The 16,711-nt window shown below is 41.4% G+C and overlaps 1 protein-coding gene across 2 annotated transcripts; it reads left to right on the forward strand.

The window, feature by feature from the left end:
- Window positions 1–5,837: 5,837 nt before the first annotated feature.
- Window positions 5,838–16,182, forward strand: QNG1 (Q-nucleotide N-glycosylase 1). 2 transcript variants are annotated; one of them, XM_066367894.1, is made up of 5 exons: window positions 5,838–5,994; window positions 6,165–6,422; window positions 7,134–7,393; window positions 10,039–10,234; window positions 14,965–16,182. In XM_066367894.1, exons 1-5 carry the CDS (start codon window positions 5,901–5,903, stop codon window positions 15,195–15,197), a joined length of 1,041 nt encoding a protein of 346 aa, XP_066223991.1. In that variant the 5' UTR covers window positions 5,838–5,900; the 3' UTR covers window positions 15,198–16,182. The 2 variants fall into 2 exon arrangements, with proteins under 2 accessions (XP_066223991.1, XP_066223992.1); XM_066367895.1 differs by lacking the exon at window positions 6,165–6,422 and having other exon boundaries at window positions 5,840–5,994.
- The last annotated feature ends 529 nt before the right edge of the window (window positions 16,183–16,711 follow it).

Genomic DNA, 16,711 nt, shown 5'->3' on the forward strand with positions numbered 1-16,711 from the left:
TTTTTCTAGTTCTTTTAGATGCAGGGTTAAGTTGTTTATTTGAGCTTTTTCTAGCTTCTTGAGGTATGCCTGTAATGCTATAAACTTCCCTCTCAGGAGTGCTTTTGCTGTGTCCCATAAATTTTGAGTTGATGTGTGCTCATTATCATTCGTTTCTAGGAATTTTTTAATTTCTTCTTTGATCTCAATATTAACCCATTCATTATTTAATAACATGCTATTTAGTTTCCAAGTGTTTGAATGTTTTTCAATTTTTTTATTGTGGTTGATTTCTAGTTTAATGCCATTGTGATCAGAGAAAGTGCTCGATATGATTTCAATCTTCTTAAATTTGTTGAGACCGCTTTTGTGCCTTAACATGTGGTCTATTCTAGAGAATGTACCATGAGCGCTTGAAAAGAATGTATATTCTGCTGTTTTAGGGTGAAAGGTTCTGAAGATATCTATTAAATCGAGTTGATCTAATGCAGGGGTCCCCAAACTTTTTACACAGGGGGCCAGTTCACTGTCCCTCAGACCGTTGGAGGGCTGAACTATAAAAAAAAAACTATGAACAAATCCCTATGCACACTGCACATATCTTATTTTAAAGTAAAAAAACAAAACAAAAACACATAAAATATTTAAAATGAAGAACAAGTAAATTTAAATCAACAAACTGACCAGTATTTCAATGGGAACTATGCTCCTCTCACTGACCACCAATGAAAGAGGTACCCCTTCCGGAAGTGCGGCGGGGCTGGATAAATGGCCTCAGGGGGCCGCATGCGGCCCTCGGGCTGTAGTTTGGGGACCCCTGAACTAATATATCCTTTAAGTCTGCTGTTTCTTTGTTATTTTTCTTTCTTGAGGATCTATCTAATGATGTTAATGGGGTATTGAAATCCCCTACTATTATAGTATTGCTGTTGATCTCGCCCTTTAAGTCCATCAAAGTCTGCTTTATATATTTAGGTGTTCCTATATTAGGTGCGTAGATATTTATAATGGTTATATCTTCCTTTTGGATTGCTCCCTTTATCATTATGTAGTGACCTTCTTTATCTCTAACTATGGTCTTTGTTTTAAAGTCCATTTTGTCTGATATAAGTATTGCTACCCCAGCTTTTTTTTCATTTCCATTTGCGTGAAATATTTTTTTCCATCCTTTTATCTTCAGTCTGTGTGCATCTTTTGATTTAAGGTGTGTCTCTTGTAGACAGCATATGTATGGGTCCTGTTTTCTTATCCACTCAGCTAGCCTATGTCTCTTGATCGGATTATTATTATTAATTTTTTTTTGTATTTTTCTGAAGCTGGAAACGGGGAGAGACAGTCAGACTCCTGCATGCGCCCGACCGGGATCCACCCGGCATGCCCACCAGGGGGCGACGCTCTGCCCACCAGGGGGCAATGCTCTGCCCCTCCGGGGCGTCGCTCTGTTGCTACCAGAGCCACTCTAGCACCTGGGGCAGTGGCCAAGGAGCCATCCCCAGTGCCCGGGCCATCTTTTGCTCCAATGGAGCCTTGGCTGCGGGAGAGGAAGAGAGAGACAGAGAGGAAGAAGAGGGGGAGGGGTGGAGAAGCAGATGGGCGCTTCTCCTGTGTGCCCTGGCTGGGAATCGAACCCGGGACCTCTGCACGCCAGGCCGACGCTCTACCACTGAGCCAACTGGCCAGGGCCTCTTGATCGGATTATTTAATCCATTAACATTTAAGGTTATTACTGATATGTAATTGTTTATTGCCATTTTTTTTTAAACTGTATTCCTCTTTTGCTATATTCTTTTTTTTCCTTTGATCTGTTTACAACAGGTCCCTTAGCATTTCTTGCAGACTTGGTTTGGTTGCAGTGAATTCCTTGAGTTTTTTTTTGTCTGTAAAGCTTTTTATTTCTCCTTCAATTTTAAATGATAGCCTTGCTGGATAAAGTAGTCTTGGTTGTAGGTTCTTGTTCTGCATTACTTTGAATATTTCTTGCCATTCCCTTCTGGCCTCAAGTGTTTCTGTTGAGAAGTCAGAAGTCATCCTTATGGGGGCTCCTTTGTAGGTGATAGTCTTTTTTTCTCTAGCAGCTTTTAATATTTTCTCTTTATCATTTAGCTTTGGTATTTTAATTATGATGTGTCTTGGTGTTCGTTTCTTTGGGTTTCTCCTTAATGGAGTTCTCTGTGCTTCCTGAACATGTGAAATGTTTTCCTGCCTTAATTGGGGGAAGTTTTCTGCTATGATATGTTTGAACAAAGTCTCTATCCCTTGTTCTTTTTCTTCTTCTTCAGGAACCCCTATGATGCGGATGTTATTTCTCTTCATGTTGTCACAGAGCTCTCTTAGAGTTTCCTCAGACTTTTTGAGTCTCTTTTCTTTTTTCTGCTCTGCTTCCATGCCTTTATTTATCATGTCCTCTAACTCACTGATTCGATTCTCTGCTTCATCCATCCTGCTTTTAATTCCTTCCATTGTATTCTTTATTTCAGATATTGTATTTGTCATTTCTGATTCTTTTTTATTATTTCAATGTCTTTTTTTATATTTGTTATCTCTTTATTTAGGTTTTCATAATGGCCATCTATGGATGTTCTAATATCTTTGAGCATCCTAACAATCGTTATTTTAAACTCTGCATCTGGTAATTTGGTTATATCTGATTCACTTAGGTCCTTTTCTGGGGATTTCTCTTGGTTTATTTGTGTTGTATTTCTCTGCCTCCGCATTTTCTCTTCACGGGAGTGGCTGTGATCACTCGCTCAGCTGCACAAGCGTTGGTGGCCTTGGCCTTTGCCCCGCCCCCGTGTGTGATGTTATGCTTGGTCCTGAGGGCACTGGCGAGCACCTTTGCTCAGCTGTGGGTCTCCGCCTGTTTCCGGGCTTTCGCCCTGCCCTTGCAGGAGGAGCCCGCTCGAGGAACGGCTGCTAGCCTTGGACCCAATGCTTATAAGGGCAGAGTTATATCTTACAACCATAAAGACAGAAGCCACATGTTAGGTATAGTGAGACATCAAGTGAGGAACCTAGTTCCTTGTTGTCATTCTCAAATAACTGCACCAGCCCTGGAGAGCCTACTTCTAAGCTTATTAAATAAGAAAAACCATTCCCTTTTGCAGTGGTGCGATTCAGCCAATTCACACCGGTTCGGCAGAACTGATACCTACTTTTTTGTTGAGTTTGTTGAACTGGTTGTTAAAATGGCACTTGTAATCTGGGTTCTCTCTAAGGTGGGCACCTGGGCAGCTGCCCAATGTGGAAATCACAAATTTACATTCCTTACTCTTTTTTAACGTCATTTCCTCAACAGCATATTTTAAGCACCTGTAGCAATGTTCATTCCCATCCATAGGTGAAAAATATTTGATGGAACTACGCTTGTAATATTTTATTCATTTCATAAAACTCATTATACCTTTGATAAAATACTACATTTTAATTTCCTCGCATTTGTTACTTCAGTAAACAAACATATAACGTAAAGAGAAAAAGTGCCAAATAACCAGGGGGTGAGAAGCTGTCATTGGAAGTATCTTAAATACTAGTTTCATTGTTTTTTGTCAGGTATTATTTACTATTTTTTCATTAATATTTTAAAACTCTTATAATCTAGTTTTGTGTACCTCTTTTATTGTTCTTATTTATTAAATGCATGAAATAATAAACTACCTTTCAGTATATCCTTTTTTTATACTTAAAATGGTCATTAGGGCAGAGAACTGGCTGCTAAATTATTTTAATACTACCACTGCCCTTTTGTTTAGCCACTATAGTCTGGTTTTCTGTTACATGAAGTACAATCTTTCCCAGACATTTGATTGTCTGCCTTCCGTACTAGTTCATGTCAGATACCATGTCTGTATTTGCCACTAGTATAAGATAGAGAACCCAAGTCAAAGACTGCTTTAAAGTACAGTATAAGGAAGTTTATTAACTCACATAACTAGAGATTCAGGACTGAGTTAAGAGTTGATGTGATCCCATTACCCCAGTTCCATTTCTCTGCTAGTCTTTCATCAAAGCACTGTAGCAATGTCGAGCCTTATATCAGAGTTCAGCATGTCCAGTGGGAGCATGAATCACTTCTGCAAGTTCTCCTGGGAAAGCTTTTCTGAAAGCAGCTGGAAAACCTACCCTTGCAACTCACTGAGCCAAAGTGGGAAATGCACGATCCTAATCCAGTCCTTGGCAAGAGGTTTAGCCCAGTCAGGACCACTCTGGAGTCAAGGAGGCTGAGCTACATTAACAGCGGGTAGGAAGGAGGGATTCCTAAACAACATCAGGGTTCTGTTGGAAAGGAAGAAGGAAAGGATGAGTAGGTAAAGAGCTTATTTTTTTGTATTCCCAGCATCTTGTAGACATACTTAAGAAACAACCAAAACGCCCACACTCAAAGTTTATGCTTAATCTCAACAAGTTTTCTGAGAGAAGGAAGTATGTTTTACTCTTGTTTATACTACTCTAGTGTAACTCAATCATGAACATAGCAGGAATTCTGGTTGCTGATTTTTTTTCCTGTCAATAAGCCTTAGTGAGAAAAAATGGCCTAAATTATTTAGCTTTCTGCGTCTTTTGTAGATTTATTAGGTTTTCTTGCTAACCAACCTCTTTGAGTCCTAAGACTTAGCGCTGCTGTAGCACACGGGGGAAAAAACCCCCCTCAAATCCACAGATTTTCATTTATTCAACAGCTGTATTGATGTACTAGTGACTTTCTGTGGACAAGTAAATCATAGTGAAGACCTTAAAGTTCCTTTTTCTTACCAAAATGAAGAAACCAGAGGGATGATGTTCTGCTTGTCTAGGAGCACAGTTGTCAGACTTAAAAGTTCCAAATCATCCCCAAACTCCATGGTTCTTTACAGACAATTATTAGAAGTGACTACTGATTTTTAAGAATAGTTGATTTTCAAAGGTATGTATGTTTTATATTATTCATGGATATTAGTCTCCGAAGAAGAAAAAGAATATGACACTGTAGTAAATTTTCACCACTAGGCAAATCTGGATCATCACTGAATTGACTCCTATACCTCTATGCTCATCCTATTAAAAGGTATTGTTTAAAAAGTTTGGGGCTGCATGGCAATATTTACTTCTGCTAATGTCTCTGCAGTAGGGCCTTGATAAAGTCACTACATGCCAACACCAGTTCCCATTGTTAAACTTAAATTGCCTTTGGCTTCGGACTCAGTGAATAAGAGCTCAAATCCCATTGCTGCGACTAGGGGCTAATCACGAAACCATTCAGAATGGGGATTATGCAAAATGGGGATTATGATCGTTGCTTTCGTCACGGCCAAGGCTAAATGAGATTAAGTATTTAAGCACAATTCCAGGTAATTTAACAATGTCGATTTAATACGCTTGCTTCCTCATCCTTTTCTCCAAACATTCCAACATTCCAACTGTCCATTGATTCGGCCTCCAAACAGGATGGGAATTTAGTAAAAGAAAGGAGAGGCCTGCCTGGGAAAGGGGACAGCAGGACCCGCCGACCCGTGTCGCGGTCTGAGGTTGGCTGGGCCCTCGGCAGAGACCGGAGGCCATAATGCTAGTCGTGGGCCAGGGATCCGGATGCGGGGCGTCAAGCCGACTTAGCCCTCCGGGAGAAGAGAAGCGGGAACCCAGTGAAGGAAATGCAGCGCACGGCCAGGGTTACCGCCACGGCGGCCGGGGCCGCGCACCGCAGTCCCAGCTGCCGGGAGAGAAGGTGGGAGCCCGGGCAAAAAAAAAAAAAAAAAAAAAGCACAGCCGCACGACTAGGGGCGAGCAACCCCAGACCGCGGCTCGCCAGGCCCACGTCGGACCTGCAGAACCGGAAGTGGCCCTGGGGCGTGCTCCCGGAGAGAGTAGGCGGGGCCGTTTCCCGGAAGTGACTGCGGCGGTGGCGGGGCGCTTGGCTCTGGAGTCTGGGCAGGTCCCAGGCTGTGCGGATGCGTAGGGGTGCGTCCTGGTTCCTGCTGCGGTCTCGGTCCTCGGTGCGGCTGTGTGGCGGGGCCGGACGCAAGTTAGGACAGCGGTCCCACGGTGGGTGAGGAGGGACAGACGCAGAGGGAAGAGAGTTTGGGGAGCCCGCCGGCAAAGGCGTCGTTCCCTAGTCCCTAAAGGTTGGGGCGAGATGGATGGGCTCCTAACTCCCAGGGAGTCCGCAAAATTCATTGCGGAAAACAGTCGGGATGTGTTCATTGACCGCGCAGGAGTGCGGAGGGTGGCCGAGCTGCTGCTCCCCAAGGCCTGCGGGCCGGAGCTGCGCCTGGAGAGCTGGAAGGACCTTCATGAGCTGAACCCCAAGGCGGCCGACGAGGCCGCGGTCAACTGGGTATTCGTGGCTGACACCCTCAACTTCTCCTTCTGGTCGGAGCATGAAGAGCACAAATGTCTGGTGCGGTACAAAGGGAAAACTTACAGTGGGTACTGGTCCCTGTGCGCCGCGATCAACAGAGCCCTGGACGAAGGTTAATGCCCTTTCTGCCCGTCACACCCAGGAGCCTTTGAGACTTCGGTTTAGTGGGAGGGTCCAACGGAGCAGGGTGGAAGATGGATTAATGTGTTAGTAGGGCGAACTTGAAGTTCTTCATTGCCAGCCCCTTAGCTTAAAATAAAAGTACGTATAAGAGGCTGGCATTAAGTCCTTATTCAGTGGGAATTTTTCACAGCTGAATATAAAAGCCAATCTGATGAAATCTGAAGAACAAAGGTACAGATATATAACACATTTTACACAGCCAAAGGTCAAAATACACCTCATGTGGCGTGCGCGCGCTCTCTCTCTTCCTCTCTCCTTACCCCCCAGGAGTTATATTCTTGCTTACTTTTTCCTAAGTTCCAAGGCGCCTTCTTTTGCCTCTGTTTCCTGAGCCCAGGCAGCCCAGCTGCCTCACTTCTACTTCAGTGACTTTCTAAATATATTTGTGCTTGTAAAAAATATATATATATACCTGATGTAATATTACAATTGTTAGAAATGGGTGAATAAATACAGATGAAGAAATAGAAAATGAGGGAGGTCTGCTTCTTTTTTCTGTTTATTTTAATTACCCATGTCCACTTTTAGTTCAGTCCTGTAACGCTCATTTGGTTTCACAGTAACTGTGTGTTGTAAAAGCAAGGGTCTAGTGAATATAAAAGTATGACACTGTTCCTCTGCGTTTTCTTTCCTCCCCAAGGGATACCAATAACTAGTGCTTCGTACTATGCCACAGTGACCCTGGATCAGGTTCGGCATATACTCCGTTCTGACACGGAGGTTCCCATGCCTTTGTTGGAAGAGAGGCATCAGATTCTCAATGAAACCGGGAAAATTCTGCTTGACAAGTTTGAAGGCTCTTTTCTTAATTGTGTCCGGAAAAGTGAGAAAAGTGCACAACGGTTAATGCATCTGGTAGTTGAAAGCTTTCCCTCTTACAGAGATGTGACCAAATTTGAGGTGAGTTCTGTTGGGAAGTACCAAGCTATCCTCAGCGCCTCCCGCCACGCTTGGACCTATCTATCTAGCCACAGGCTGCAGGAGGGGAAGAAGGAGTGAAGGGAGAGGAGGAAGGAAGAAGATGCTGCTTCTCCTGACCAGGAATCGATCCCCTGAAGTCCATACAACAGTCAACGCTCTATCCACTAAGCCACTGGCCAGGGCCACCGCAGAAACTTTTAAAGAGATTTACTATTAAAATAGTGAACATTTTGTATACCTTCCCAGTGTACACCTGGATATTTTTTTTTGTAAAAGTTTTAGAATCTGTTATCACTGTGTATGTTTTTAAAATCTCTGCTCTTAAGGAGCTTACATTTTATTTTTTAAAGATTTTATTTATTGATTTTAGAGAGAGGGAAGAGAGAGAGAAATGGGGGGTGGTGTGGAGCACCAGCTTGTAATAGTTGCTTCTCATATATGCCTTGACTGGGAGGGCTTCAGCTAAGCTAGTGATCCCTGACTCAAGCCAGTGACTTCCGGGTTTCAAACCTGGGACCTCAGTGTCCAGGTCGATGCTCTAGCCATTGCACCACCACTGATCATTTATTTTTTATTTCATTATTTATGTCATCTATTTATTAAAACATTCTTGCCTGGCCTGTGGTGGCACAGTGTATAGAGTGTTGATTTCAAATGCTGAGGTTACCAGTTCAAAACCCTGGGCTCCCTCTCCCCTGTAAAATCAATAAAAGTCTTTAAAAAATAAAGTAACCTTCTTAAGGTGGTCAGGATATATTTTGGGAGCCAGTAATATTGATTATTTCTATCTATCAGACAAGCAATTATAAATGATGATTTGGAGTTATTAGCATTGGGGTTAATAGCATTGGTATTAGGACTAGGAGTAGATTGTAATTATCCATGTTTTTCCATAGTCTATGCTGATCTGCACTTACAATTTTATAGAGAATTTTTGAGTTAAATTATAACCTAGTGTCTTGTAATGCTTGGTTAAATTTGTTTCTTCAATGTATAAATATAATTGGTAGTTTATTTTTGTTAGATATTGACTTTGACCATTTCCAAAAATGGTAGGCTTGACAAATTCTGGCTGTTGATCAATTACTGTATTTTTTGCTCCATAAGACGCACCTGACCATAAGACACACCTAGGGTTTTAAGGAGGAAAATAAGAAAAAAATATTCTGAACCAAATGGTGTGTTAATATATTTAATAAAATATACCACAATAATATTTCAACAATGTAAACTCAACAGCAGTATTAACAACCATTAGCACTGTTAATAACAAGTGAAAAGAAACTTTAATGTTCAAATACTCTTCTAGTTGTCTGGGAACCCACAGCAGCTAAGAAAAATGAACATTCACTCCATAATACACAGGGGCATTTCCTCCTCCACTTTTGGGGGGAAAAAGTACATCTTATGGAGCAAAAAATATGGTATGTTTTTATCTATGAATAAGTTAACCATATTAGATGAAAGGAAACATAAAAAACGCTCATCAGAGGTGAGTTTAAGGATTTCTTTTTATACTTTTCTGTAATTTATACAATTACTGTGAATTATGTTACAATTAGAAAAACATTTAAATTTTAGAATCTAAAGAAATACTATCCATTAAAAATAATAGGTAGGTGGATTATAGTGACACAGAAATATGTACATGAAGTAATGCCATTGAAAAAGAGCACTAAGTACCATGATTATGTAAAGTGTATATTATGTGCCTTGAAAAACATAGGAAGTACATTTGGAGTGATAGAGATAATTTAATATATATTAGACCCTCCTTTTATTTTTGGTAAAAGTTCTCTAAATTCTTATCAATAGAGGGTTTTTTTGGGGTTTTTTTGCTTGTTTTTTTTTTTTTTTTAATTATTTTATTTATTTATTTTTTTACAGAGACAGAGAGTGAGTCAGAGAGAGGGATAGACAGGAACGGAGAGAGATGAGAAGCATCAATCATTAGTTTTTCATTGCGCGTTGCAACACCTTAGTTGTTCATTGATTTCTTTCTCATACGTGCCTTGACCGCGGGCCTTCAGCAGACTGAGTAATCCCTTGCTGGAGCCAGCAACCTTGGGTTCAAGCTGGTGGGCTTTTGCTCAAACCAGATGAGCCCACGCTCAAGCTGGCGACCTCGGGGTCTCGAACCCGGGTCCTCTGCATCCCAGTCCAATGCTCTATCCACTGCGCCACCGCCTGGTCAGGCTTTGCTTGTTTTTTTTACAGAGACAGAGAGAGAGTCAGAGAGAGGGATAGATAGGGACAGACAGGAAGGGAGAGAGATAAGAAGCATCAATTCTTTGTTGAGGCACCTCAGTTGTTCATTGATTGCTTTCTCTTATGTGCCCCTTGACCAGGGTGCTACAGCAGACCGAGTAACCCCTTGCTCAAGCCAGCGACCTTGGGTCCAAGCTGGTGAGCTCAAACCAGATGAGCCTTCACTCAAGCTGGTGACGTTGGGATCTTGAACCTGGGTCCTTCTCATCCCAGTCCAACGCTCTATCCACTGCGCCACTGCCTGGTCAGGCTCAATAGAATGTTGCAAAATATTTTCAACATGTCTTTTTTTTTAAATAGTATTTCATAAAGCTTTTTGATACCCAGGTAACATTTATATTTTCTTCATTCATCAGGGGAAAAACATTTCCTTTTACAAACGAGCCCAAATCCTCGTGGCAGATACGTGGAGTGTATTAGAGGGAAAAGGAGATGGCTGCTTTAAGGACATCTCCAGTATTACCATGTTTGCTGACTATAGGTTACCTCAGGTTCTTGCTCACCTGGGAGCCCTGAAATACTCTGATGAACTACTGAAGAAGCTTCTCAAAGGTTTGTCAGCTTAATTAAGGCATTCTTTGTTATACTATGAATTGTGGTTGAGTCTCTAATTCCTTTCACAGAAGGTCGCCTTTCCTTAGAAAAGCACGATTTTTTGTTGAAAACACATGTAAAGGAAAGTACAAGGGCAAGTAAAATAGGGAGAAAATTGCTTTTCGTTGTTTACACTGTTAATATGGATATTGTGGGGGAATTGCACTGTTTAGACATTGTACTTTCAGAGCATCATAATAAAATGAAATCTGAATTTATGTTAAATGAATGTGTGCAACACTGTAACAGTTCATCAAATGTAGTATTTGAAGAGTGTTAATTAAGCCGAAGAGCACATTACGATGGTAAATAGAAGGTGGGCTGAGAAGTAATATTAACTGGATTTCAAGTCAGGAGGCTCTAGGGCAGCGGTTCTCAACCTGTGGGTCGCGACCCCGGCGGGGGTCGAACGACCAAAACACAGGGGTTGCCTAAAGCCATCGGAACGGCGGGGGTCGCGACCCACAGGTTGAGAAGTGCTGCTCTAGGGTCTGCCAGTGGGTGATATCACAGAAGCCACTCACTTTTATTTTTTTATTTTTGAATTTTTGAGTTTATTTGAGCCAAACTTATGACATGCCAGGAAGCAAGATCTCAAATGCTCCACTCTCTCACTTTTATAGACCTATTTATTTACCATTGTTGGATTCGATTATTGATTTTCAAGAGTGGAAACCTTATTTATATGAGTACAAATAAACATGTTTGTGTAAATATTAGCTTTTTGGTTTTTAAACATTTCTTGTATAAGAAAAATTATTATTATGTGTAATTTTAATGTTGATTTCTCTTTTGGGTGGAGTATTTTCAACAGCTTTTTTCTGTTTTTAAAATAAAGTAGTTTTTTTTTTGTTTGGGTTTTTTTTGTATTTTTCTAAAGTGAGAAGCAGGGAGGCAGACAGACTCCCGCATATGCCTGACTGGGATCCACCCAGCATGCCCACTAGGGGGGCGATGCTCTGCCCATCTGGGCCGTTGCTCTGTTGCAACCAGAGCCATTCTAGCGCCTGAGGCAGAGTCCATGGAGCCATCCTCAGCGCCCGGGCCAACTTTGCTTTAATGGAGCCCTGGCTGCGGGAAGGGAAGAGAGAGACAGAGAGAAAAGAGAGGGAGGATGGGGGAAGGGTAGAGAAGCAGATGGGCGCCTCTCCTGTGTGCACTGGCTAGTAATCAAACCCGAGACTTCCACATGCCAGGCTGATGCTCTATTGCTAAGCCAACCGGCCAGGGCCTAAAAGAAAGTAGTTTTTATAATTGCATAATTTTCTTTTGTGAAATAGATTTCAATCACTCGAACTAAGAATAACACAGAATATAAAGGTACCATTGTTCCTGTGGTTGCTGCTACCAGGTTTTTATGCTGCCCTGGGTAATCCATTTTGTCCATCTGTTTCCTCATTTGAAAATTAACAAGCCATTTTATGTCATAATGCTCATGGCCCAGATCATTAACTATTGGATACCTTTAAAAGGGACAGCTGTTAGCAGTCAGGACTTCTTTTGCTTAGGTACACATTTAGCTGATCTTTTGTTTGGCCAGTGTATACGCTGCTCATTCCTATCTAAACATTCTCTTGTGGTTTCCCTCATTCAGATTTTCTTCTTTTCAATTAAAATCCTGCACATCGCCTGACCAGGCGGTGGTGCAGTGGGTAGAGCATCGGAGTAGGATGCCGAGGACCCAGGTTCGAGACCCCGGGGTCGCCAGCTTGAGTGCGGGCTCATCTGGACCCAAGGTCGCTGGCTTGAGCAAGGGGTTACTCAGTCTGCTGAAGGCCCGTGGTCAAGGCACATATGAGAAAGCAATCAATGAACAACTAAGGTGTCGCAATGCGCAACGAAAAACTAATGATTGATGCTTCTCATCTCTCTGTTCCTGTCTGTCTATCCTTCTCTCTGACTCTCTCTGTAAAAAAAAAAAAAAAAAATCTTGCATGTCAACAAAGGGTTATATCCACATAGCTTTTCCCAACTCTTCATGATTTGTCCTTCTCTTTCTCTTGAATTTTTATAACACCTAATTGTCTGTTACTGTGAGAAGAGCCCTGGTGAGGAGGGATCCACCAGCATAGTCCTGTGGGCCTGAGTTTTCTCCTGCCTCCCATTTCACCTCCAGAGGCTCTTTTCCAGGTGTCCGCCTGCAGCTGCTTTGTCCAGCTTCTAAAAGGAGACTGCTTTCCTTAACTAGTTTGACATAGGGTGAACAAACTTCTTTGTCCCCTAGTTTATTTAAACAAAATTGGATTTTTTTTTCAAAAAGTACTTTATTAGCAAATTAGAGGAGAAAAAGAAACTATAAATGTAAAGGTATATTCACTGCTTTAAAAGAAAACTCTTAAGTGAAATCTAAAACCAGGTGGCTTGACTAGCTGAGCTAGAATTTCCTTAACTGAAGCATCAACCTGGAACGCTGAGGTTGCTAGTTCAAAATCCTGGGCTTGCCTGGTCAAGGCACATGTGGGAGTTGATGCTTTCTGCTCTTCCTCCCTTCTCTCTCTCTCTTTTTTCTCTCTCCTCTCTAAAATGAATAAATAAAATCTTTAAAAAAAAAAGAATTTCCTTAACTGGTCTTCTGATACTTCTTCCAATCTTGAGGAACAGCTATACACTTACATTTCTTTCACTCTCCCCTTTCTGAATATCTCCAGGACAGCCCTTGGAAGGCCTACCCAGACTTCTGTTCATTTTATCTCTTTAACAAAGGCACATATTTTTTTTAGTCAATTATAAAGACTGATGATGCAATTTGGCTAAATTTAGATTCTTCATTGTGGATCTAGGGTTGAGTTTTAGGCCTAATATGTTGGCCATGTTACCTACCCTGACTATATGTCTGTCAGTCCTCTCAAATGGTTTCATTTTTTAAAAATAATGTTTATTTAGTTTTAAATTTTTATGTATTGATTTTAGAGAGACAGGAACATTGATCTGCCCCTGCATGTGCCCTGACTGAGGATCAAACGGCAACCTCTGCTCTTTGGGGCAATGCTCCAACCAACGGAGCCATCAGCCAGGGCACAGGATGACATTCTAAAAACTGAGCTACCTGGCCAAGGCCTTTTCAAAATCCATGTCCTATTCCATACTGTATGTTGCTGTACCTGTTAACTATATTAGTTTCATAAGGTTAACATTACAAATTACCACAAACTGGATGGCTTGAAACAACAAATTTATTCTCTTACAGCTGTGGAGCCTAAATGTATGAAATCCAGATGTTGGCCCAGCCATGCTCCCTCTGAAGGCTCTTGTTCAACCTATAGTTATTTGTTGCTGGTAACAAGTTATCCTAAAATTTAGTGACTTAAAACAATATATTTAGTATCTCAGTTTCTGTGAGTCAGTAGTCGGAGTGCTGTTTCACTTGATGCTGGGTCACGGTGGCAGTCAAGCTGTCAGCTGTGGTAGCGATCTCATCTAATGGTTCTCCTTGGGTGGTATCTGCCTTCAAGGTCACTGTTGTGGTTGGTCTGAGAGTTCTGGCAAGTTGATAGTTAAGTCTGGAGGACTTGAATAACAAGAGAACTGAAGAAGAAGGGATGAATTTGTACGCTGGTACCTGGAAAAAAGTAAGGAAATGGAGGGGCACAGCTAGTGTCTGGTCTTCCCGTGACCAGTGCCTGAGCCCTTGGGAGAGATGGAGTGAGGGGACATAAGGAACATTACTTAAGATTCCAGGTGACAGAGCAGAACCCAGTGGGGCTAGAGCATTTTCCCTATATCTCACTGGGTCACAGGGCCCATCCGGTACTGTGAAGCTCTGTGCAAGAGTAGAGATTGGTGGCCAGAGACCAAATATAGCCTGCTGATGTGTTTTGTTTGCCCTGAACAGTGTTTTAAGGAATTTTTAATTAGTTATCAACACTTGACAGGAGATTTCACATGAAAATCTAACTTTCTGACTCTTGTGAAAGTAAAGACATGGGAACATTGGGTCTCCCTTTAGACAGGACAGCACACTCTCCTGCTCACCACAGTTTGCATCTGGCTGCTGCATTCACTTACTCCATCTGCCTGATCCTTATAGGCAGTTGAGTTGATGAGCCCAACTCTGGTGTCAGTGGCAAAGCACAGCCAGTGCCCACCCTATAGGATCAGACCTACCCTACAGAGGAGCGCTGACTAGACTGCGAGTCCTATGGGAGCTCTCTGCTCCATATTCAGTCAGGATTGACTAAAGGATCCTGAACCCAACAAACGATCATGGTTTTTCTTGCTCAGGTTAACCACTTTGAGTGGTTAACACTTGGGTGTCCCCAAGACAATATTCAGTTCTCAAGTAGGGATGGGAGGTTCATTTGGTCCCCTAGGAGTCCTCCAAATTCTGCAGACCTTTTTCTCATGCATTAAACCTAATTTTAGATTCTTTCTTTTCAATCATTTAATAATCTTGCTGTCATATTTTGAAATTTATGGTTACCTTATATTAGTAAATATACTTAGTAAATATTTATTGGGGAGCTCTATGTGCAAGGTGCTATGCTAGGTCTTAGGAATATTGAGACAAACAAGCAGACATTATCCCTGCCTTGTGTAATTTCACTTGCAATTTTGAATTGTTGCCTGAATTTAGAAATGGTTTAAATTACCCAAAATAAATAAAGTCTGAGGTTTACTGTTTTAAACTGTCTTGTTCTGTAGTTAAATTCTGAGTAGATTTTATATCTGTTTCTGTTTTCCCCTTGCAGGAGAAATGCTCTCGAATGGGAGTAGGCAAGAGGTGGAAATCAGAGGGTGCTCACTCTGGTGTGTTGAGCTGATCCGGGATTGTCTTCTGGAGCTTATTGACAAAAAGGGTGAAAAAACTAGTGAAGACATCAATTCTATTCTTCTGGATTATTACTTATGGGACTATGCCCGTGATCATAGGGAAGACATGAAAGGAATTCCATTTCATCGAACGCGTTGCATATATTATTGACCCAAAGTGTAAACTGATCCAGAGAAAACTGGATCACATAATCATTTATACAATGCATTTTTATATCACATAATCATTTATACAATGTCAGTTTGATGTTAAGAGAAGATGATGGGGTTACAGCAATAAGAACACTGAGTACCCAGTCTCACTTTAAAAATTTCTCCTGACATAACACTATTCCCAAATTTATCCTTTTTTGCTTATTTAGTTTTATCTCTATCTTTTCTTTCTGTGGACACATGACAGAACTAGTGAGGGAACTTTAATGCTTTCTTTAAGTCTCAGATTTCTTAAAATTAATCATGCCTTAATGACATGTGACATTTCAGTGACAATATTTCACCTATTTAGTTGGTATTTTTTCTCAAGGCATGATTTTTTTTATTTTATTTTTTGTATTTTTCTGAAGTGAGAAGTAGGGAAGCAGAGAGACAGACTCCCACATGTGCCTGACTGGGATCCACCCAGCAAGCCCACTAGGGGCCATTGCTCCATTGCAACCAGAGCCATTCTAGCACATGACATAGAGGCCATGGAGCCATCCTCAGCGCCCGGGCCAACTTTGCTCCAATGGAGCCTTGGCTGTGGGAGGGGAAGAGAGAGATAAAGAGAAAGGAGATGGGGAAGGGTAGAGAAGCAGGTGGGCATCTCTCCTGTGAGCCCTGGCCAGGAATTGAACCTGGGACTTGGTCCATATGCTGGACCAACGCTCTACCACTGAGCCAACCAGCCAGAGAAGGCATGATTTCTGATATACCTTAATTTGATATGAGAAGATGAGAAGGGGGGCGGGTACGGTCTTTGTATAAATGTTGCTGCTCTTATAAAAAAATCAATATTGACAGCTTATTTTAAACTTTTCATTGGTAATGACTGGGTTTTGCACACATGCTTTTCAATTTAGGATATTGTCTGGATTCTTTTTTTTTTTCCAGAGTAATTATATTGGAATTGAATAAAGATTGTAAAAGTTTTTCTTAAACCTCAAATGGATTATTTCATTAAAATATAATTTTCTAGATATAATTTAAAAAAATGTTTTAATGTATTGATTTTAGTGAGAGAGGACAGAAGAGAGAGACAGGAACATGGATTTGTTCCTATATGTGCCCTGACCGGGGATTGGACCCATAATGCTGCACTTTGGGATGATGCTCTAACCAACTGAGACATTGGGCCAGGGCACAGATATAATTTTAAAAGGCTTACAATGACTTGAATTTTTTACTTAATGTTTCAGAACTCTCATTAGCTATCATGCACTCAGTTCCCACTTTCACTCTACCTTCCTTCTAACATAATCTTGGTTTTTGTTCTTATCTCCCTTGTCAAGCTCCTTGTGACTTTGACACAAGAAGGTGTCCTTTCCTCAAGCATTATACTAACATCTGCTGGAAACTTATCATAATAACCTTACAAATGACAATGTCTGAATATGAATGGGCCCCTTAGTTGTGTACTGTATACCTTATACCATCATTAAGTAGAGGTCCTGTATCTGTCCCTCCCGT

The sequence above is a fragment of the Saccopteryx leptura genome, chromosome 2 (genome assembly GCF_036850995.1).
Source record: "Saccopteryx leptura isolate mSacLep1 chromosome 2, mSacLep1_pri_phased_curated, whole genome shotgun sequence".
NCBI classification, from domain to species: domain Eukaryota; kingdom Metazoa; phylum Chordata; class Mammalia; order Chiroptera; family Emballonuridae; genus Saccopteryx; species Saccopteryx leptura.